This window comes from Microcaecilia unicolor, chromosome 2, assembly GCF_901765095.1.
Source record: "Microcaecilia unicolor chromosome 2, aMicUni1.1, whole genome shotgun sequence".
Taxonomy (NCBI): domain Eukaryota; kingdom Metazoa; phylum Chordata; class Amphibia; order Gymnophiona; family Siphonopidae; genus Microcaecilia; species Microcaecilia unicolor.
The window spans coordinates 208,159,326-208,184,454 of NC_044032.1; the positions used below are offsets into that span (position 1 = coordinate 208,159,326).

Here is a 25,129-nt window from a genome sequence, read left to right on the forward strand (position 1 = left end):
CCTCAATCTGAACTTCCCCAGTTGTAAAGGACTTAAATATAAGCAGGCATACGCCACTACCTTCTCCTACATAAGTACACAGATATGGAATGGGTTACCCCCAGCCCTAAAAACTATGGACAATCTGAGCAACTTTCGCAAACCTCTGAAGACACATCTCTTTAATAGAGCCTACAAAAAGACCCCTTAAAGACACAAATCACCTCCTAAACTATCCTAACACCATCTTCTCTAACTCCTCATCCATCTTCTGCTTACTTTTGATTGTATCCAATATCCTGTCATGACTCTGTCATAACAACACTCTGTAAGCCACATTGAGCCTGCAAATGGGTGGGAAAATGTGGGGTACAAATGTAATAATAATAATAATAATATATCCCATAAAAAGGGATGAGGAGTAGCCTAGTGGTTAGTGCAGCGGACTTTGATCCTGGGGAATTGAAAGTTTGATTCCCACTGCAGCTCTTTGTGACTCTGGGAAGTCACTTAACCATCCATTGCCCCAGGTACAAATAAGTGCCTGTATATACTATGTAAACCGCTTTGAATGTAATTTCAAAACCCACAAAAAGGCAGTATATCAAGTCCCATTCCCTTTCCCTGTGTGCCTCATGCAGTAGACCTGCCCTGCACAACCAAATTGTTCAGGAGTAACATGACTGCTGCCTCCCACCTTCAGGTATTTCCTTACCCAGCACTCTGAAACACACACTACCAGCATTGAATTAGCGCATAAACAGGCTGTGGCACAGACCCAGGGAAGCAAACATTGACACAGGCGCAGACAGTCACACAGACTACAAGCAGAACTTGGGACTACCAAGCATCAGGTCATGGCCAGACAGACACAGACTAGGACAGGATAAGCTCACAGATGGAGGTTAAGTGGTGCATAGGTGGATTGGGAAGTGCAGTAGGGGAGAGGTGTGAACAGAGGGTTTGCAGAGGGATGTTAGATGAGTTACTGTGAGAGATGGTGCATAATGCAAGACAACAGAGGGTGGTTATTGACAAACCTAGGTGGAAGAAATAAAAATCAGACCAAGACTCACAATCAGCTCTTCTCTCGTTACCATTAATGCAAGTAGTCCAAAATGACCTGCCGGGAGGTGTGCTCTGTGCTTATCAAAATTAATTACACCTTGCTTGTTTCAGGTTCCCACTACTGGATGGCACTAAGAGGACTAAACAGAAATATATATAGTTCCAAAAATATAATGATTTAGTGAAGCAAGGCAAATGCAGCAAAAACATAACTAGCAAGGTTTTTATAGCAGTAGAAACTTTATCTTGCAGCAACTAATAATTCTTCCCTATTGATAAACCAAAATATAAGATTGTCTGACTCACACTTCTGGGCCCAAGGAATCTTTGTCTATCAAATCCCTGACCTCTAGGAGCATAACATATTCAGCTATGCAACCTTCTCGTGGCAGACTCTAGATCCAGATCCAGGAAATGCCTCTTTTTCCATGACAATACTGGGATGATTATCCAGCCTACCTGGTCACCAGTTGGCAAGCAAATAGCTGAGGTTACAGAGGTGAACAGAGAGTCTGAGACAGTTCAATGTCCAGCAAAGTCTGTGAGTCTTCTGGGTGTTGCCTTGGAGAGGAGCACATTGCCGGGGTCTTGGGCATTTGTGGAAGAGAAGATCACAAAAAGCAAAGTTCTTTTTTCTCTGTTATCAGTGCTGTATACATATCTGTGAGCACTGTAAATAGTCCCTCTGATTGAAGGGGTTGGAGCTCACCAGCTTTGACAGAGCCAGTCATTTGGCAGTCAAATGAACCAAGTCCTCTGTAATGACAGAAGGCCGGAAAGAAGTGCAGTTGTACCAAGACTAGTAGAAGATGGTGGTAATATTGTTGCATCTTCAAGACCTGTATAGCTAAATTTGATGCTGAGAAAGTCCCTGCCACCATGTTCACAACACATACACATCAGGAAACAAAGAACACTGTGGCATCATGGCTCTGGTTGCAAAGCGCATTGCAGCAGAAATTCATGATGGTTTGGTTTTGGCCTCATCAGTTGGTCAGGCTGTGCCTCTACAGATCCAGCATTTTTGTGTGTTTTGTAACAGGTGTAAATCTTGATACTGAAATGTCTTGCCTTGCAGATCAACATGCTATACATAATCACTGCTAGGTGTGTATACTACTGCCCTGTCCATACCATGTTCCCGATATGCCTCCTTCCTAGATCACAATGTTTGAATGTACCAGATGTTTATCATTAAATCATGGTCTTTCTGAAATGGTGATTGGAACATGGTTGAAACACATGGATATGCCAGCATATCTCCATTTAAATTGTGAATATGGCTTCTAAAATAACCTCCATTGTCTATTTTGAGTGCTGAAGATTTATTTTCACTCAGTGGTGGCAAGATATGAAGAATACAGCACATGCTAAACCTACGTACCTCTGCAAATGCATTGCTTCTCTAAAGGGTAAATTATATCACCAGTCTAACATTCTTTTTTGAATCATATTCTTAGTTATTACAGTATTTTCATATAAAGATCAATGTGTAGGTGTTCCCAGCAAAGGCTTCCTTGTTGTAACCTGATTTGTGCCATGCAAGTTTTTGAAGAGTTTTTAGAAAATATAATTTTCAAAATGAAAAAAAACCCCTGTTATCTGAAGCTCTGCCTCTCCTTTCCCGGTGACACCCCTCACTGTTTTCTATATGTTTGCTTAATTCTGACTCTTAGGGGTGTGTTTGCTAAGGTATGTTAGCTTTTTTAATGCACCTATAAATTTAAGGCACGTTAAACGCTAAGGCACCTATGCATTTCTATGAGCGCATTAGCATTTAGCGCGCGTGCATTATGCACATTAAAAATGCTAACATGCTCATAGTGCCACTTAGTAAACCTAGACCTTACTTTTTGATGCTCTGTATTGTACTTTGGCAAAAATACTCACTAATTAGAATGCAAATTGTTTAGTTTAAAAGAGGAAAATGATTAACTTTTTTTTCGGAATAATCAGTAGAGATTGTGTGATAGACAAAATAAAATCATCTATCAAAAGCTGAACACAAAATTAAAAAAAAAACACACCAGAAAAATCACATCTTTTACAAAATATAAAAAGTTGGATTCTGCTCAAATAATTTATATCATAAACAAGGGGAGAGAGGAAAGTTTTAGAGTGAATAAAAATCAATAGAAATTATTCTTTTTCCCCTTTTTTTCTTTGTTGATAAGATTTCACTGAAACCACCTCTAATAATATTGAGGATACCACTGATGACAGAAATCAAGTTACGTCTACTGATGTTTCCAATGAAGGGAATGAAGATAGCATCACTGTAAGTGTTGCCTGCTTTGAGGCCTCTGTAGAACTGGCGTGTATAGATAAGGGAGCTCCAATTTCACTGCTAATAAAAATGATATTATTTCTACAGCTTGCTGAAGCTGCAACTGATTGCCATTCATACTGTTATCAGTATTTCTCATGGGCATGCTGGGGCTATATTCATTTATGGAGTAGGCATAAGATATGCATTTGTTAATTTCAATTTAGTTCATTACTCTACATAAAAAAATTAGTGCAAGTAAAATCAATTCAAAACATGTTAACCTATGAATTGAAATGCACAAAGTTAATCTGCACACATTAAAAAGATTCTAATGCTTGTTAAAATTTTTGTTAAAAACAAATGTCTGAAACAAACTGGAAATATATTCCTAAAAATTGGGGAAACATCAGAAAAATATGAAAATGAATTGAATTTTTTTTTTTTTTTTTGCCTGTGCACATCCCTATTATGGCATAGGAGCCAACTTTTCAAAATTATTGGGGGTGCTAAGCCTAATGGAAATAATCCCTCCCTGGACACATACAAGGAATTTACTCAGTATTCGGGGTGCTCAAGCACCCACAGAGTCGGTTCCTATGATTATGGGAAGAGTTACTCATCAAAGGACCTTGAGTTTTCATGGACACATGGAATTCAACCAGTTTCAGCAACCAGACTAGAGCTGAGGGATGTGCTAGAACTATTTCCAGAGCCTGCCTGCCTCCCCCTCTCTGAAAATTCTCTGGTTGTTTTTTCAGAGAGCTAAATTCACTGTTCCTGGAAATGGCATACAGTAGAATCTCTTCCCATGTTTCTTGCTTCATATATTTTGTTTCCAAAAAAACAGAAGTTTTACTTATAGTGCAGAATAAATTGCAAATTGTTCTTGGTATCACATATATTATTCATTGTATTATTATAAAAATGGCAGTATTTAAGCAATTTGTCCACTTTTGAAGGCAATTGATGCAACAAAATTCATATGCCTCGGGCACTGGTGGTGGTGATTTGTTTTACAAACTCGAGTAGTAAGTGCCATAGTGATAAAAATGTGTTACTTGTGGCTATTCTATTTGATTTGATTTGCCACTTTGAATAAGAAACAGTTGATGTCTTTATATGCTGATGATGAAAGAGAGGCAGAGAGATTTCAGAAAGCCATTAGTAGCTACCATTGGAAAAATAGTTGCCTCCTCTGTGGATGCTCTGGGTAACTTCAGTACCTCCAAAACTGTGTAAAGCCTCTCAGTGTGTCCAGGGAGAGGTAATTTGTGTTGAGTTTACTCACGCCCAGTTGTTTTGAAAAGTTGGCTGTACCTGTATCCTCCCAGGCAACCAGCTCCCAAAAACCTCAATGAAGATTCTGCAATTTGTGTAAAGGAATTGGATGAGTACTTCGATACCCTTACAGAAAGGAGCTGAACTAAATCTCTCCTGGTTGATATTCAGTGCTATTTAACCGGCCAGGAATGGCTCCTTCCCAGTTAAATATCACTTAATCTGCTAGGCACTAATATACAGCTAGTATGTCTCTGCTGAATATTACTGCTTAGTGCATAGCAGCTAACTGGCTATCCAGCTTATAATCGAAAGAGAAGAATGCCTATATTGCAACCCAAATCGGGAGATGGGCGTCTTTCTCCCGTGGGCGCCCAAATCGGTATAATCGAAAGCCGATTTTGGGAGTTTCCAACTGCAATCTGTCGCAGAAATGGGTAATGTTGATGGGGCATGTTGGAGGCGTGGTGAAGGCGGAACTGGGGCGTGGTTATCGGCTGAGGAGAGATGGGCGTCTTTAGCTGATAATCGAAAAAAAAGGTGTTTTACCGCGACTTTGGGTCACTTTTTTTGCACCCTTGTTTTTCACAAACAGGTCCCAAAAAAGTGCCCCAACTGACCAGATGACCACTGGAGAGAATTGGGGATGACCTCCCCTGACTCCTCCAGTGGTCACTAATCCTCTTCCACCAAAAAAACCCACTTTACAAACTTTTTTCCAGCCTCTATGCCAGCCTCAAATGCCGTACCCACCTCTATGACAGCAGAATGTGTTCTATCCTGTGACAGCCTTTCCCTGGTTCTGATGTGGCTCTCAGGTGAGTGTGACACCTTTTCTGTTATGCGCACTGCAGAGTCACATCAGCAATGCATTGTGGTGGGTGTAGGGTATTGGGCTCCGTGATTCCACTAGCTTGTGGCAAATGCTCACGATGTTGGTAGTTGGTAGGCTCTACTCTCATGGTGCTTTTCCCCCTGCTTACTGGACCAGAGTGTGCCCTGTTTTGTTTCCGGTAGTCCATGAGGTAGTGGCCATTTTTGTAAGCCAGTTTTAGATCCCTTTCACGTGTTAGCCACGTTACAGAACTTAGTTCTTACCTTGAATGTGGCTGAAAGAGGGCATTGTGCAGCATTCTGCCAGCTCTGACCTACTGCTCATCTCAGTACCAGGGAGACTCTTTGCCAGTGGGGCACAACCTCTGATCTGCAGTTAACTGTGAGTAAGCGTGCTTATTCCAATAAAGGACGTTTTTGGAGAGATTAGTCTTCAGGTGTCAACTGGTGTGCCAATGTTATATAGCAGCAACAAGTCATAGAGGCCTGTGTGTATGCAGGTCCCTGGAGCACTTTTAGTGGGTACCGCAGTGCACTTCAGCCAGGCGGACCGAGGCCCATCCCCCCCCCCACCTGTAACACTTGTACTGGTAAATGGGAGGCCTCCAAAACCCACTGTACCCACATGTAGGTGCCCCCTTCACCCCTAATAGCTATGGTAGTGTTGTACATTTGTGGGTAGTGGGTTTTGGGGGAGGGGGGTTGGGGGCTCAGCACCCGTGGTAAGGGATCTATGCATGTGAGAGCGTTGTCTGAAGTCCACCGCACTGACCTCTAGGGTGCCCAGTTGGTGTCCTGGCATGTCAGGGGGGTGAGTTTTCTATGAATCGTGGCCCCTCCCACGACCAAATGGCTCGGATTAGGACGTTTTTGAGCTGGACGTTTTTAGTTTCCATTATCACTAAAAAAAACAAACGCCCAGCTGAAAAACGTCCATTTTTTCAAAAATACGGTCTGTCCCGCCTCTTCACTTACCCCTTTTTCGGACATAGACGCCCATGGAGATAGGCATTCGCGTTCAATTATGCCCCTCCACATCACGTGGAGGGGCAAAATGGAAAGGGATGCCCAAGTTTTGCTGAGGACGTCCTTGCAAAACGTCCCAATGGAGGGGCGGGGAAACCCGTATTATCGAAACAAGATAGACGTCCATCTTTTGTTTCGATAATACGGTCGAGGACGCCCAAATCTTGAAATTTAGGTCATCCTTAGAGATGGTCGTCCCTAGACTTGGTCGTTTCTGATTTTCAGCGATAATGGAAACCAAGGATGCCCATCTCAGAAACAATCAAATGCAAGCCCTTTGGTCATGGGAGGAGCCATCATTCATAGTGTACTGACATGCCAGGACACCAACTGGGCACCCTAGGGGGTACTGCAGTGGACTTCATAAAATGCTCCCAGGTACATAGCTCCCTTATCTTGTGTGTTGAGCCCCCCCCCCCCCCAACTGTACATCACTATCATAGCCCTTACGGGTGAAGGGGGCAGCTATATGTGGGTACAGTGGGTTTCTGGTGGGTTTTGGAGGGCTTACAGTTTCCTGAACAAGTGTGGGGGTATGGGCCTGGGTCCACCTGTCTGAAGTCCACTAAACTACTCCAGGGACCTGCATGCTGCTGTCATGGACCTGAGGCTGGCAAGTAATGTTCTTCAACACACTTTTGTGGGTGGGAGGGGGTTAGTGACCACTGGGGAGTAAGGGGAGGTCATCCCTGATTCCCTCCAGTGGTCATCTGGTCATTTGGGGCACCTTTTAATGCCTTATTCGTAATAAAAACAGGTCTATCTCAAAACATCTTACTGCTGGACGTTTTTGCTTTGTTCCATTATGGCTCAAAGACATCCAAGTCTTAGGAACGCCCAAGTCCCGCCTCGAACATGCCCCTGATACACCCCCTTGAAGTTTGGACGTCCTTCTGACGGACTTCGGAGAAATTCGTCCAAAATGAGGTTTCAGTTATACCGATTTGGGCGTTTCTGTGAGATGGACATCCAAATGCCGATTTATGTCACATTTTGGACGTCGATCTCTTTTGAAAATGAGCCTGATAGTATAGTAATTGATTCCTACATGTTAGTCGACATCCAAAGCAGTCATCACAAACCCTTTAAAGCAATGTGGATACTAAAAAGAATCAAGCATCTCTTCCCTAATGATATGTTTAGAACCTTAGTACAAACATTAGTATTACCACACTTCAATTATTGCAATGCCATTTAAGCTGGCTGAAAGGAGCCTTCCTTTAAAAAAAAAAAAAAATGCAGCCAGCTCAAAATACAGCAGCCAGATTAGTCTACAAGGCTACGAGATTCAAAAGTACTTATAAAGTTACACTGGTTCTCAACCAAAGCCAGAATAACATTCAAACTATGTACATTTGTTTTCAAAACTCTATGGGCCCAGTTTACTAAGGTGCGCTAGCATTTTTAGCACCTATGGGTGTCTCTAGCATTAGCATGCTAATTTTTAGCACGTGCTAAAAACACTAGTGCGCCTAGAACGTGGCTTAGTAAACAGGGCCCTTTAATTGATTTCCTTCGCAACACTCTCCCTGGTTCAAGAGATTAACCCTCCACTATCCCAGTTGTAAAAATGTGGTCTACAAGTCATTCTACATGTCAGGATTCCCTTACATCTGTACCAAATGGTGGAATTCCCTCCCTAAATTCATCAAATGGGAACCTAAATATTTGATATTCTGCAAATAACGTAAAACCTTTCTGTTCAAGCAATTTCTCACGGATGATCATAATTAATTTAAACCCATAATTGTACAATTATTCAATTTCTCAGTTCCATTCTAATTGTTATTCTACATGGATGACTATAAATAGTTTCCTTTTTGTGTCTAGTATTCATTTCCATATTACAAATTGTAATTACGCGATCTGTATTTATTTTATTACTACTTAATGTATACTATCCCACATCACTTTTTGTACTGTCAGTTACAATAAGTTGTTAGCCAAATTGAACCTGATCAATTGGGATAGTGTGGGATATAAAGGAAATAAATAAATAGTAGCATTATGTGAACAGAGTTGGTAAAGGAGCTTTGGGGAAAAGGATGCGTGTGACCTGCTATTAATATTAATGAGGAAAGAGGGCACCAATTTATAGGTTACAGGGAGGCCTCAGAAACCCTTGCACCGGCCCTGGCAGCATGTAATTAAATGTAATAAATAAAATTAGAAGAGGCAAACTAGGCCCCACAGACTCCCTCCAGCCTTTGAGAACTTTGAATTATTCCTGCTGCAGTGCATTGAGTCCTGGTCCATAGTGGTGAGAGAAGAAGGTGCACAGCCTGAAGTTAAATCATTGGGCTGGGACTTTCTAGGCCCCCTCTACCTGAACCAGGTCACACCATGGCCCTCAGACAAAAAAACAAACAAACTTTTCAGCTGCTGATTTAGAAAAATGGAGCTGTGCTAATTTATTATCCTGCCCAATGGTTTTGGTCAACTACAAGTGCTTTTCAAGAATTCTTACCTTGTTTCAACCTAGTCACATGCCAGGCCTCTATGGACACCTTCTGAAATCCTATATTGTCAAGTTCCTGCATGTTAAGCTCAGGTATTTTAGCACTTCCTCACCCATGTTCTTTCTTTTAGGTGTATGTTGTAGTGGGAATCGCAGCATTGGTCTGCACGGGCTTGGTAATAATGCTGTTTATCCTGAAGTTTGGAAGACACTCTAAGTTTGGTATAAAAGGTAAGATGCACTGCTGTTTTTATTATCATTCAGTAGGTTGCTTCTTTAATGGCAGCACACATGGCCGGCTTTACCTTTCTATACTAATAAGACAAAATTTGCCAAAGATACAGCAGATCAGTTAATGTATGTAAGTAATGTCAGTGCTTTTATATTTGGAGAAACCACTGGAGTTTAACCCATGTCAGTTAATAGAATCTGATTGCAGCATAGGTATGTAAAATGCACAGATAATGGAGTGGAAACAGGTGATGCTATGAGGAAAATAAGTATCCAACATCAGGTTTTCTGACACCTGGATTAAACTCAGTGCCCATAACCCTGCCCATGTGTAATTCTACATATGGTGGTCTGTGTGTTTCATCTGAATGTAAAGTTTGTTTTTTTAACTCTACTCTTTTCCAACTGACATGCTGGGCCAGAGAATCTCAACCCAGTCCTTGGCACACATCAGCCACTCAAGTTTTCAGGATTCCTACAATGAATATGCATGAGATCAATTTGCATACAATGGAGGCAAGGTCCCCAAGGACTGGGCTAGGCTGAGCATAGGGCTATACCCTCTTTGGCCCCCTCCTCCCGAACAAGACCCCATTTTAAATATACAAATGAGCTGCCCAGCAAACTTTCATACAAAATGTTGCTATAAAGACCAGCTAAAAACAGATAATTGCATTTCCCTGAGGTATTTGCTGATTTCAGAATTAGTGATCCACTTAATATATTCTTTCATTGCAGCAGCCCATCAGTGTTGAAAGTGAAAAGATTTAGCACATAGCAAACTACCCTTCCCCCCCCCCCCCCCTTTTACAAAGCCATGCTAGCAGCTGCCGCATGGCAATGCCGACAAAGCCTATTCACTTTGATGGGCTGTGTTGGCATCACCGCACCGGCAGCCGCTAGTGCTTCTTTGTGAAAAGGGGTGTAAGTGCTGTACGTAAGTTCACTATTTGTGGAGGAAAAACCCAGTAAAAAAAATTTCAAATGAGATTTCATTTGCAAAAATGTGCACACTCCCGGCATTTCTGATGTGCTGCACTTGAAACTTCATATGCACATTTTCTTTTCCATTTATTACATTGACCTCTAAGTCAAGGACTTACTCCCTGTAAGTTTGTGGAACATGATTTTACTCATAAGCAATATGAATTAAGGAGTAAATATTCAGCCGACAGTGGTCAGCATTTTTTTGGCTGCTGCCACTGTTGTGCCTGGATATTCAATTCCAAGACATATTCAGGCACTGGCATTGAATATCTGGGTTTGGGTGGCCAGCTATCCCATATGCGGTTATGTGCCATAGTGCACTTAGCTGCCTAAGCAAATCTGGAGAAAGATGGGAGTTTTATGTGGTCCAATTTTTTTCAGTGAACTTCAGTGTATAAGTGCTGAATATCAACCTTAACTGCATAACTGCCAACTCTGGACCTTCCACAAAATAACTGGTTACAGTTTTAACCATCAGTGCTGATATTCAGCAGTACTAACTAGTTAAGTGCCACTGAATATCAGTGGATAATCCTGCACAAGTGATTTAACTGGCCAGGAGCCTCTACTGCCCAGTTAAATCGGTTCGAATATCGACCCCTAATGTTTTACCTTACAGACAGTACTATGTATCCTGCCTACAGTTCATCCTTAAAATTATTGTGAGTGCTAAAATATTTGCTTCCTGTGTCTGGTTATTGGTATTCCCCCTTTCAGTTCTTTTTTCTGTCTATCACCAGGAAATCAGTGCAGATACTTTTTTTTTCTGGAATTACAGCTTCCAGGATAGCTGCTTTCTGAAATAACATTCTATCTCTCCTCCAGTACATAGCAAAGCATTGCAGGCATTTGTAGCTTATGACCTGTCAGCAACTCCATGTTTTGGAGGATGAAAATTAGAGATTGGAGAGTTAGATGGACATATCTTTTCCGCAAACCCTGTAGTCTGCTACAATTTGAACCATATATGCAATGATCTTGCAGTGCAAAACAATGCCCGAGTCTCATTCTTTTGATCATTAAACTGAGGTTTAAGAAGGGCTGTTCTATGAATGGCACCTTAATTTAGGTGCTACAGTGCGGCACACAGGACTAGATTTTATACATCACGCCTATAAAATCGGCGCCAAAATGAAATACACCTAGGCATAATCTATAAAGTAAATTTAGGCTTACTTTATAGAATAAGCCTAAATTTCCACGTGGTTTATAGAATACACCAAGCGCCTGTCTGCACAACTGTGCCAACACCTAAATTACACATGAACCGGGTGTATTCTATAGCAATGTGCGTAGATTTTAGAAACGCCCACTACCCACCCATTCCACGCCCATGGCCACGCCCCTTCTCAACTCTGCATCTTAGAATTTACCCACATCATGTTATAGAATATGTTTAGACTGTTCTGTGCGTAAGTTCTAATTAATGCCAATTAGTTTAAATAAATGCAAGTTAAATGGCAATTGTTGACTGATTGGTTTGTTAAGTAATTAAGTTGTGCACGCAAATCCAGAACACAACTTAGATCACACTATATAGAATCTGGGGTTTAATGCCAATTCTGTAACAGCACTATAACAGAATACTAACGCAAATCGTAGGCATATCCCTTATGCCATGTCAGTGGCAGGGGTAAATGGCTACGCATAAGTGTGTCAAGTGATGTGCACACAACTGATAGTATTCTGTAAGTCATGCATGTTATTTGGTGCATACGCCCATTACGCACCCATGTTTCTTCCATGTTTATGTCCACTTGGAAATGTGCACTGTAGCACTTAGGTGTCACTTTACAAAAAGGGTTGGCATATTTTATACATTAGACATTCAAAACATTAAAATTTCATCTTAACTATTTTCATCCTGAAACTTCAACATCTATTACTACCTCTACCATAGGCTCCTATAGGGGTCCTTTTACTAAACTGTGGGATAAAGGGCCCTGCGGTAGCTGTGGGAACCTTTTTCCCCACGCGCCAGGGCCCTTTTTACTGCAACTGGTAAAATGCACCCCCCCCCCCAAAAAAAAATGACCATGCAGTAAGATAACTCTTACCATAAGTACATTATGTATTGCCACACTGGGACAGACCAAAGGTCCATCAAGCCCAGTATCCTGTTTCCAACAGTGGCCAATCCAGGTCACAAATACCTGGCAAGATCCCAGAAAAGCTCAATACATTTTATGATGCTTATCCCAGAAATAAGCAGTGGATTTTCCCAAGTCAATTTAATAATGGTCTATGGACTTTTCCTTTAGGAAGCCATCCAGACCCTTTTTAAACCCTGCTAAGCTAACCACCTTTACCACATTCTGTGGCAACGAATTCCAGAGTTTAATTACACGTTGAGTGAAGAAACATTTTCTTTGATTCATATTAAATTTACTACTTTGTAGCTTTCATCGCATGCCTCCTAGTCCTAGTATTTTTGGAAAGAGTAAACAAATGATTCATGTCTACCCATTCCACTACACTCATTATTTTATAGACCTCTATCATATCTCTCCTCAGCCATCTCTTCTCCAAGCTGAAGCGCCCTAGACACTTCAGTCTTTCCTCATAGGGAAGTCGTCCCATCCCCTTTATCATTTTCGTCGCCCTTCTCTGCACCTTTTCTAAGTCCCTATATCTTTTTTGAGATGCGGTGACCAGAATTGAACACAATGTTAGAGATGCAGTCGCTTATTATCAAAAACAGCGAAGATGACGCAAAAAAGGAAAAGGAAAAGAGAAAAAAAGAGAAAAAAGCAAAAACGAGAACAAAATTAATAAAGAAATAAAAAATAGAAAAAATAGATGAGGAAAGAAAAAACTAAAAAATGAAATGGTAGGTAAAATGTAAAAATCAGAAAAGAGACGACACAAGCAAAATGCAAAAGATAAAAAAATGATGAATTTATTAGGGTGATATGACTCGACACAGCTGTGTTTCGGCCCAACTGGCCTGCGTCAGGAGTCTGTTACACCATATATGTATTCTCTGATAATGGAAGTGCTTGTGAAGTATTCAATTAAGCAATATATATCTCTCGTGAACAGAAGTTCTAACGATACTTCTGTTCACGAGAGATATATATATATCAACAACATCAGAGTCCTCCACAACGACTCTTTTTAAACTGTGCACACAGCCTTTTTAAAGGTAGAGTGTTACTGAATAAAGGCGTGCTTAATTGAATACTTCACAAGGACTTCCATTATCAGAGAATACATATATGGTGTAACAGACTCCTGACGCAGGCCAGTTGGGCCGAAACACAGCTGTGTCGAGTCATATCACCCTAATAAATTCATCATTTTTTTATCTTTTGCATTTTGCTTGTGTCGTCTCTTTTCTGATTTTTACATTTTACCTACCATTTCATTTTTTAGTTTTTTCTTTCCTCATCTATTTTTTCTATTTTTTATTTCTTTATTAATTTTGTTCTCGTTTTTGCTTTTTTCTCTTTTTTTCTCTTTTCCTTTTCCTTTTTTGCGTCATCTTCGCTGTTTTTGATAATTGTCGTTTTGTGCGAAGACAGGTTTCTTCTGTATTTTTTACAGAGATGCAGTCGCACCATGGGCCGATACAAAGTCATTATAACAGCATTATACCGCTTGGCTATGCAGCGGGGAGCATTTACCACCACCCATTGAGGTGGCGTAAGGGCTCCCACTGGGTTACTGCCACGCTAGAAAAAAATAAAAAATTTCCAGAGCACTGGAAATGGTACACGCTCAACCTGGAACTACTGCTGGCAGCAGCAGCGTTGGGCCACTATTAATTCAGATTTAGTGTGTGGTAAGCCTGCACTGGGCTTACCACCACTTTGTAAAAGACCCCCACTGTGAACTAGAAGTAGAGAGAGGCCCCAAGGGTTCAGCCTGAAGGTGCACCCGTTTATCTGGAGTGCTAGGCATCACACATTTAGAGCATTCTGTGGAGTCTCTCAAGGATCCCCACTTTACCATTGTTATTTAGGACCTGGTTCTATATAAGGCACCTAAAAAATCAATACGGTAAACATTTCCAACTAAGCATATTCTATAAGCAGCGTCTAGATTTAAGCGCAGTATATAGAATATGCTTAGTTGGGTACCCGGTCAGAGTGGAGGAGTGGCCTAGTGGTTAGGGTGGTGGACTTTGGTCCTGGGGAAATGAGGAACTGAGTTCGATTCCCACTTCAGGTACAGGCAGCTAGCTCCTTGTGACTCTGGGCAAGTCACTTAACCCTCCATTGTCCCATGTAAGCTGCATTGAGCCTGCCATGAGTGGAAAAGCGCAGGGTACAAATGTAACAAAAAAATAAATAAATAAAAAATAACCCCAACAAAATGGCTCCAACAAAATAAATCCGACAAAAAAGCTCCAAACAAAAAAAGCTCCCGACATAATAGTCCCTGACATAGCCATTGCCAAAATGGCCTGCCCACCATAGGCGGTCGGTGGCCCAACTGTTTGGGGAGACTAAAGGGGGTGGGGTTAGGGGTGGGGCCAGGGGCGGAGCTTACATCCATAATTGTCTGACAACACAGAAAAAAACATAAGTCCAGCGATTGCTTCTCTCCCCCTGCCCGCCCCTCCTCTCCGTGTCCAGCGATCTCTTCTCTCCCCGTGCCCTCCTCTCCAATTCCAGTGATCTTGTTCTCTCCCCTGCCCTCCCCTCCATGTCCAGCGATTTTTCCTGCCATCCCTCAGCTCCCTGGCAGCTCTCCGTTCCTTCCCCCCCCCTCCCGCGAATGTGTTTAACCTTCCCCTTGCTGCTGCCCACCCCCCAAACGCAGGGCTGCCTGGCACTGCAGCCAAGCAGCTCTCAGAAGTTTCCTACGATCCTTCCCGCCCTCAGCTGAGCTTCCCGATGACAGCCAGCTATTGCCAATTGGGCATTTACCAACTCTCTTCCATTCAATTATGCCATCTTTGTTGCCTTAAATAGTTTAACAAGGTTACCTCAGTGTATAATGTTGAAGCCCCTATTAACACACAAGAAAGCATGTCTGAAATCCAAATGATAAAATATCATATTGAGTCAATATGGTGGTAAAAATGAGATTGAAAGTAAACATCAAGTAATTTGAAAACTCATTAGAGGGATTAATAGAATGCAGGCTGCTTGCATCTAATTTGGACAGGATTGCAAAAGATAGCTCGAAAGCTTTAGCATAAACTATTCATTTTCAGAAGGAAAAGCACAACTACAAGCAAAACAACTACTTTATTTTTTCCTTTCCTAAACTTCAACATTTCTCAGGTACTGTATCTGTGTAATCATGGTATCACTGTAATTTGTTTTCTACTCAAAAGAATTGCGCCAATTTTCCCCACACTTCAAAGTTTCTGCTTGGCAGAAGTGAACAGTAGCTTGTCAGCCTCAGGAAAAAAAGAAGAAACCCCTTACCTTAACGCAGCCAGAAAAGCAATATTCAAGCGAAGCTGCTGTCAAGGACCTATGCCCCCCATCTTGTCCTTTATAGCCCTCCTCTCTCTGTTTCTCCCCCCCCCCCCGGCGCGTATTTACCTGTTTTACTTTTAGTGGCAGCGAGTAGCGATGGCAGTGATAAAGAAGAAAGCACTGCGGGATCCTCCAGCTTCTCCCTTCCCTTCCCTCACACGTTGTCCCGCCCTCGCGGAAACAGGAAATACATCATCTCAGAAGGCGGGACACGTGTGAGGGAAGGGAAGGGAGAAGCTGGAAGATCGCGCAGTGCTTTTTTCTTTATCACTGCCATCACCACTCGCTGCCACTAAAAGTAAAACAGGTAAACACGCGCCGGGGGGGGGGGGGGGGAGGAAAGGAGGACCGTCATTGGGAAGCTCAGCTGAGGGCGGGAAGGGTTAAATGCTTTACTTTTTGTCTATTAGATTGTAAGCTCTTTGAGCAGGGACTGTCTTTCTTCTGTGTTTGTACAGCGCTGCGTACACTTTGTAGCGCTCTAGAAATGTTAAATAGTAGTAGTAGTTAGAGGAAACTTCCGAGAGGTGCTTGGCTGCAGTGCCAGGCAGCCCTGCGTTTGGGGGGTGTGGGGGGGAGTAGCAGCAAGGGGAAGGTTACGATTGGGCTGAGGAGGCTTAGCCTCCCCAAGCCTCATATACAGGGTGCCTATGCTGCCCGCAATATAACACTTGACAAGTTAGCCCCCCCCCCCCCCGACAAAAGGGCCCAATCCGGCTGCCCAGAATATGGGACTGCATTTTTTTCCTAATAATTTACCTTGCCACTCAGGATAAGGTTGGTAAGACTATGAAAATGATGACAATATTGTTTTTTTTTTGTCGGGTTCTTTTGTCAGAGCTCTTATGACTGGGTGCCGCTTAGATGATATCCCAGCACCTAAAACTACTCACCTCCATTTACACCATTGAAAACATGGCATAAATCCCTGCACATAGATTTACATGCACTGGGCCATATTCTATAATTATGCATGTAAATTTGGGAATGCCCATGGAAAACCTATTTCCCTGCCTATAGTCATGCCCCTTTTGAACTGCATGCATTAGAATTTAGGCACAGTTCGTTCAAAATACACTTAGGACCTTATTCTATAAAGGTTATGCTCCTGAATTTACTTTCCTAAAACTTATGCCCCTAATTTATGAGCCTAATTTACTCTTCTAAATTTATGCTCATAAATTAGCTGCATAATCTATTCTTGGAGTTTAGAGTATGCTCGTAATTTATGAGCATAAATTTAGGAGCATAAAGTTTAGGAGCATAACTTTTAGCTTGTGGTATTATAGAATATGCCTAGATTTCGGCACAGATCTGTAGGCGCGCTATATAGAATTCTGCAGTTAATATCAATTTGAGTACATTGGAATCTTTTTTGTTGAATGCAGAGTTCTGTTTTTTTCCTATGCAGATGAGATTTTTGTTCTAATCTCACTGGGGGAAGATATAACACAGTCCTTAGGGAAACTGCAGGAGAGCATCAATTTAGTGGATTAATGGACCCTGAGTTATTTGGTTTGGCCTTTCAGAATTTTTATCTTTCTCTACTATTCCATTATCCACTGGAGAAATTTTACTGATTGTGTGAGTCACGTATTGAGGATACTTTTGGGACTCTGGTTTTACGATGAAAGGGCAATTAAATTTGCTTGTCAAGAGCTTATTTTGCTTAAATGTTTAATGATAACAGCGGTTTGCGAATCTGGGTTTAGAAAAGGTTTGGACAAGTTCCTGGAGGAAAAGTCTATAGTCTGCTATTGAGAACAGACATGGGGGAAACCATTGCTTGCCCTGGGATTGGTAATATGAAATGTTGCTACTATTTGGATTTCTGCCAGGTACTTGTGCCCTGGATTGGCCATTGTTGGAAATAGGATACTGATCTAGATGGACCATTGGTTTGACCCAGTATGGATATTCTTATGTTCTTATGTAATCATACAGCTACACCTCTGTGGCACAAGATGATCACACTCAACTTCAATTTCTGTGGCACAAAAGATGAGACTCAACATGACCATTTTTCAGCAGAAACGCCTATGTTAGGCATCATACAGTCCAATTAATAGGGTCACTTGCGTAATGTAGCAAGCTTCTAGTAATGAGACTACTCCAGACTGAAAGCACGTAAGCATATCAGTGTGAAACACATCAGTGGTGCACTTTATTGAAACAATGCAACACTGAATATTTATTTATTGGGATTTATTAACCACCTTTGTGAAGAGTTTCACCCAAGGAGATATACAGTAGGTACGGTTTGACATCAAACTTACAATTTAATTAACAGCATAACAATAGTAAAAAGAGCAGATTGGAAGAGGAAAACATGAAAACAGCAAATTGAGACCTAATAATAGAACTACTGTGATACAGGATCAAAAAGTTACACATTTAACAGCACTGAAATTCAAATAACAGAGATATAATATGATGTAAGCATATTAGCGATGGAATATCTAATAAGCACACAATTAGAACATTCAAATAACATTGCTATGATACTAATTCTTTTCTACAATACAGCTTACCACATAGGCGAGGGACCAAGTGCAGATATATAGATGGGGACAAGATGGGTGGTACAGAGTCAGTTGGGATAAATAAATGGGTGGCCAAACTAAAGGCAAGTTCTTTGTACAGGGGGGAAAGGGAATGGGACTTGACATACCGCCTTTCTGTAACTACATTCAAAGAGGTTTACATAGTATATACAGGTACTTATTTATACCTGGGGCAATGGAGGGTTGTGACTTGCCCAGAGTTACAAGGAGCTGCAGTGGGAATTGAACCCAGTTTCCCAGGATCAGAGTCTGCTGCACTAACCACTAGGCTACTTCTGCACACAGCTAATCAAGGTATAAGGAACTGGTCTAAGTTACATTAAGTGAGACATTGTAGTGCTAGGCAGAGAAAAGAAAGAGTAGCGAAACCTAGACTGTCTAAAAAATGATCTGGCTGATATTCAAAACAATTTAACTGGCCAGAAACAGCTACTGACCAGTTATGTTTAAATCATTTTTATTGATCCACAGCAAACAAGTACAAAGTACAAAAATTGAATTTTAAATAGAACACCAAACAGAGCACCCATAACCTCATCCATCCTGAACCCTCACACACTCAGGAAAAGGCTTGCTCAGACCACCCATGGTGAGAATCGACACGTAAAAATTCAGAATGCAGCTATGCACCCATGTAGACAATGATAACCAAAAAGGCTCCCAAGTCTCTTGAAAGCACCATCCAAGACCAGCATCAAAATTGATAACACCCTGCCACTCCACCTTCAGTGCCACCAACAACGCGTGCCAAGATTGAAGAGTCGGACTCCTTGACTCTAACCAGTGCTGCAAAATTGTTTTAATACCATACATTATAGATTTTTGAAGAATGCGGGAAAAACCCACTGGTACTGGATCTGTATAAACATATTGTCCAAAGAGTATCAAAGGGTTGAAGGTGACTATACAATTCCAATAGGAATAGATAGCTGCTAGCGTGATCTTCCAAAAGTTACTAATCAAGGGGCAGGCCCAAAGTATATGACCCAGAGTTGCAGAAGATTTAGTGCAAATGTCTTGTGCAATCAGTTGGGCTTTATACACCCCAGTGGCGTAGGAAGGGGGGGAGCGGGAGGGGCGGTCCGCCCCAGGTGCACGCGCTCGGGGGGTGCCGGCTCCGCTGGTTCCCTGCTCTCTCTCTGCCCCGGAACAGGTTTCTTCCTGTTCCGGAGCAGAGAGAGCAGGGAACCAGCGGGGCCGACGCAGCTCCGAGTGATGTGCACTCGGGGCAGATCGGCCCTCCCGCAGGTAAGAATCTGGTCCGGGGGGGGGGGGTTGCGCTCCGGGGGGGGTGCACCGCAGAGGGGGGGTCGCGCCGTGCTGCACCCAGGGGGGGGGGGGTGGTGCACAGCGGCGGCCCACCCCGGGTGCCATTAGCCCTCGCTACGGCACTGATACACCTTATGGGGAGAAAGATGGAGTCTCAGAACAAATTTATATAAAAGTTCCTGAAGCACTACTGACTCCGGGCTTTTGCAAATGTTCAAAACAAAGTCTTTAAACTGATCAGGCAATAACACGCAGTGAAGATCCTCAGACCATTCCTTGCTAATAAGTTGTAATTCAAGTCAGGAAAAGTGTCTTTCAAATAACAGTGATGATATGTATGTAGCACTTTTTGTTGTGAGTCCAATGTAAACGATTCCAACAAGGTTTCCTGAACATCCTCAGTGAGATCAGTCCATTGTAACGAGGCAAGATTACTTGCCCAGAGTCACAAGGAGCTGCAGTGGGCATTGAACCCAGTTCCTCTGGTTCTTAGTACATAAGTATTGCCATACTTGCACTATCCATTAGGCTACTCTCACCCAGCATTTCGGGTGGACCACCCCTACTGCCCCACTTTTAATGCGCCACTGTTTCCTATATTAGATCTGAGGCATTTTTATTGTTCATGATGCCTTTGAAATGTTTCTCCTGCCCTTCAGTTGCTGAGTTTTCCCAGTATTAGTAGAGAGAGCTTACTTGTTAAAATGCAGTTGATTCACAATCCCTTTCAGTGGCGACGTTGAGCCAACGTTAGTTCCGGGTTGCCGCGTGGCAACCCTTTAGTAAAAGGGACCCTTTAAGCGCAATGTGTAGAATTGCGCTAAGTGCTATTTGTTTCGGTGACAAATTTTTTAGGCACCATTTATAGAATCTAGTCTTCTATGGGTAACTGAATTTCATTTTGCGCTAAAGATACCAATGTACTCCTATGGGCATCTTTAGAATTTAGCGTGTGCCTATTTTTAACGTGCACTAAAAACGCCAGTGCGCCTTAGTAAAAGACTCAATTAGCAAAGGAGTTCCTTTGTCATGCTGTTTATATCGTACATGTTCATTTAAATTCTCTTGGTCGTATCCAAATTATTATTAGTTCATACAAAGAACATAGGGCCTCTTTTAGTAAATCTAACACAGCTTAGTAAAGAGCCCTTCAGTTATTTATCATGTTTATCAGTTAAATCCTAAAATCAAAAGTCCTAAATATATTCATAGCTCCATTTTTCAATTTTTGATTTATACAAATATATCAAAGGAAGTAAATTTGCCTTCAAAACACTTAAAATATATGCTCTCATTCTCCAGAGAACGTCCTTCATTGTTACCATCTGAAAAAAATGTTTAATTTATAATACAAAAAGGGAACTACTTTGAATCCCTCTCTTTTCTCACCGTAAAAGTCTGCCCAGCACTGTTCCTGTACTAAAAGTTCTGAAGCTAACGTTGAAGCCCCTTAAAATTTACACTCCAGCCCATCCTTATCTATTCAGTCACAATCAGGGCACAGACCGTAGATGTCCGCCCTGCACCGGTTTTCCTCTCCAAATACCGGCATCACCACCCAATCTCTGCTATGATTCCGTAGATCCATTCCTTCTAAACAGGATTCCTTTGTGTTTATCACATGCACGTTTGAATTCCATTACCGTTTTCATCTCCACCACCTCCCACGGCAGGGCATTCCACGTATCTACCACCCTTTCCGCGAAAAAGTACTTCCTGACATTACTCCTGAGTCTGCCCCCCTTCAACCTCAATTCGTGTCCTCTAGTTCTACCACCTTCCTGTTTCCAGAAAAGGTTCATTTGCGGATTAATACCTTTCAAATATTTGAACATATCTCCAAGGTATACATGTTCAGTTTGGCAAGCCTCTCCTCATATGGTTTGCAACGCAAATCCCATACCATTTTTGTAGCTTTTCTTTTTACATCTTTCGCAAGATAAGGCCTCCAAAACTGAACACAATCACAGTTATGCCAGGTCTAAATGCAGGCACTTTGATGCTGGACTACAATAGTATTTTGTAACAGAGTCCTGGCATCCAGATGCTGTTATAGAGTAGGCTGTCACTGCATGGTATTGGAATGCCTAAAAAGTGATGCCTGCTTATTTAATTGGCCCCCAGTATGCACTAGGACTAGGAGGCATGCAATGAAGCTGCTAAGTAGTAAATTTAAGACAAATCAGAGGCTATTCTATAAGATCATAAGCATTGCCATACTGCGACCGAAGGTCCATCAAGCCCAGTATCCTGTTTCCAACAGTGGCCAATCCAGATCACAAGTACCTGGCAAGCTCTCAAAACAGTACAATACATTTTATGATGCTTATCCTAGAAATAAGCAGTGGGTTTTCCCAAGTCCATCTTAATAATGGCTTATGGACTTTTCTTTTAGGAAAGTAGATATCTGTTCTCCCTTATAGAATAGTAGAGTCATCAGGTATATATACATGTATGTTTTTAGAGTGAGTGCTTCTGTCAGCCACAGAGCCAGTGTAAATGCTTGCACCTAGATTCAAGTGGTACGCTTGTAACATTCTATTCTATAAATGCACTCTCCACTCACACTTTGCCTATGCGTACACCCACCTGTAAAGTATTTGTTTCACTCAAAGTAAAGTAAACTCTGGAATTCATTGCTAGAGAATATGGAAAAAGCAGTTAGCTTAGCAGGGTTTAAAAAAGATTTGGAGTCTATAAACCATTAATAAGATGGGGCTTCCATTTCTTATTCCTGGGATGAGCAGCATAAAATCTATTTTACTCTTTTGAGATCTTGCCAGATACTTCTGACCCAGATTGGCTACTGTTGGAAACAGGATACTCGGCTTGATGGACCATTGGTCTGTCCCAGTATGATGATGTTTGTATTTAGGTACTTATATCTATGTCTGCTAAATAATTATTAGTTAAATAGACCTGAAGGGATTACAGACAATTTTACTTAACATTTCTTTTCACATTTTATTGGTTCTGAGCTGCCAAGTTCTTTCCATGTCTCATGGACTCCAAGATGTTGCCTCCCTGGAACTGAGGAGACTGTGACAGCAAATGGAAAGTGACAAAGAACATTGGGTGCTGTGCTAAATTGTGAGAGTACAGACACTGTTTTCTTTGCTACACTCCTTTCATACGGCTTTACATAAAGCATGAACAACTGTTGTTTTGACTGCCCTCTTCAAAAAGGCACATTTTTTCCAACGATGCAGCAGACATTCCGCGATGGATCGCATTAGTATGCAATAGTTTTGAAGCAGGAAGTCTAAGGAAAAGAAAGAAAAGTTTAACTTTTTTACTAGCAAGATTGTTAGATCTCCACGTATATTCTATAGTAGGCACAGGTCTTCTGGGGTCCCTCAAGTCCCTTAGTCCAGTCCCTGCCCATCTCCATTCACACACATGGAGGACAGTATTCAGCGGGATGGGCAGAATATAATTTGAAACTTCTAATGAAGATGTTTCATATTTTATATATATTTAGCAGCTCTATATATGTAGACAGCGGCACTGAAAACACAGCTATGAGTGGAACATCCAAAGTAGACTTCCTACTTATACTTGTTTTTTGCATAGGGTGTCAAGGTTGGAAATGGAATGTCCACATCATGATGTTTACAATTTCCTGCCTATTTTATCAAACGCTTGCAGTGCAAGGCACCCTTCTTTTAAATTTGTATAGCTCCATGGGAAAGTCCAAACACACAAGAGGCCAAACTTCACAACAAGGGGCAAAAGCCAGAAAAAGTGATACCTGTGGCAAAAAAATGACTTTATGAATAAACTGAACTAAAAAAGTGCATTGGGGCTCAACACAGCCATCTTTTGGCAAATGCATTCATCAAGGGCGGAGTATGCAGTCTTCTCTCCTGCAAGTAAATGAAAACACAACTATGGAACGCATTACCAAAAGCCGTGAAAACAACTTATGCTCGCCTAAACTTCCGGAATACATTAGAAACTAACCTGTTCAAAAAGGCATACCCTACCGGCCCAACTTAAATGCCTGTACTCTGCAACACAATGAAACTAAAGCTCGAAATGGACATATAATAACGCTTCCTCTCTACGATTCCCTAATGTGTCTGTACACATGAACCTTATTCTACCACAACATTACTGTATTTGTTCATACCGGAATTGGCGAACGCCTTTAGGTACTATGTAAGCCACATTGAGCCTGCAAATAGGTGGGAAAATGTGGGATACAAATGTAACAAATAAATAAATAATTGTAATTCTGCTTATAATTCCTTGCCATTTATAAGAGGAATCCAAGCTGAAAACACCAGCTACATAGGTTGCTTTTTCTCCTAGTGCCATGGAAATGCATAAAATGCATATGTATATATGTACAGCCGGTCTATAAAACTTCATGTTCACAAAAGTAGCATCATCACTCGATAGCTTCTACATGCAACGATTAATTTTCTCCACTTATATGTAAAAGTACTGATTATCTATATCTATCTACTAATACTACTATTTAGCATTTCTATAGCACTACAAGGCATACGCAGCGCTGCACAAACATAGAAGAAAAACAGTCCCTGCTCAAAGAGCTTACAATCTAATAGACAAAAAATATCTATATATTGTGATATCCCACTTCTCACTCAGGGTGACCTGGTTCTCAATATGCAAATCATATGCAGATTAGTGTGCTACCCCTTCTCACTCAGGGTGACCTGGTTTCCACTCAGCAAATTAAGCAGGTCTCACCAACTGCATATTTTTCAGGCAACTCTTTATTCCAGCCCCTGGGCACACTTCTTCTAGCTTAACACTTTATGCCTTCATAGATCTTCACATTGAGCCTCCCCACACAGATACATGGGCTCAGTACTCTACCAATACTTTGGGAACTCTCAACCCCAGGCTTTGCAGCCTGCTTCTCTCAGTACTTTGGACACACAGTCCCTTCTTTGAACACACAGTTCTAGACACACAGTCTTTTCTTCTTCGGACACACAGTCCCCCCTTTGAACACACAGTTCCAGACACACCTGTGGACCTCCCAGGGCTCTCCCGGGTCCTAGCGACCTCCATCTATTTCTAGCACCCTCTAGTGTCCTACACCGTATAGGACAGCCTCATACCTTCTCACAATATCTCTCTCTCTCTCTCTCTGTATGTGTATATATATATATATATATATATATATATATATATATATATATATATATATATATATATATATATAGCTGTATTCCAGAAAAGTATACCTAAAGAACAATTAGTTAAGGACACATACTCCTAGAGGCAATTGTTTTTATTTTTATCTTTCAAAGTAGTTATAATTTACCAGATGATTAAGTGCAATTGCCCCCTCGCTCATTTTTTGAACCTTGGCTAAAACGTATTTAGCTATCACGTTTTTATAACTTTGGAGGTACAAATGCCAACAGGAACATTTTTGGACTGACCAAACTGTGCCTAGGTACATATTTTTCTGCAGTATGTCAAAAATGTCTGTGAAAAATGGGGGCCTTTTTTTTTCATCTAAGCTTTTGAAATCTAGTTTTTCTTACATCCCTCCTTATTGATGATATGAAACTTAATTTTAATAGTAGCCTATTGGTTAATACAGTGGGTGGAGAACCAGGGGAATTGGGTTTGATTCCCATTGCAGCTCCTTGTGGGGGGGGGGGGGACCCCTTAGATTATGAGCCCACTAGGGCAGAGAAAGTACCTTTATGTATGTAAACTGCTTTGGTTGAACCACAGAAAGGCA

The 25,129-nt window shown here is 41.6% G+C and overlaps 1 protein-coding gene across 1 annotated transcript in view; it reads left to right on the plus strand.

The window, feature by feature from the left end:
• NTRK2 (neurotrophic receptor tyrosine kinase 2) overlaps positions 1-25,129 on the plus strand; it is a 498,274-nt gene that overhangs the window by 172,693 nt on the left and 300,452 nt on the right. Inside the window, exons 11-12 of the mRNA XM_030193669.1 lie at positions 3,222-3,325; positions 9,044-9,143. Coding sequence (XP_030049529.1) covers positions 3,222-3,325; positions 9,044-9,143 — 204 coding nt within the window. The remainder of the gene's footprint in view (positions 1-3,221; positions 3,326-9,043; positions 9,144-25,129) is intronic.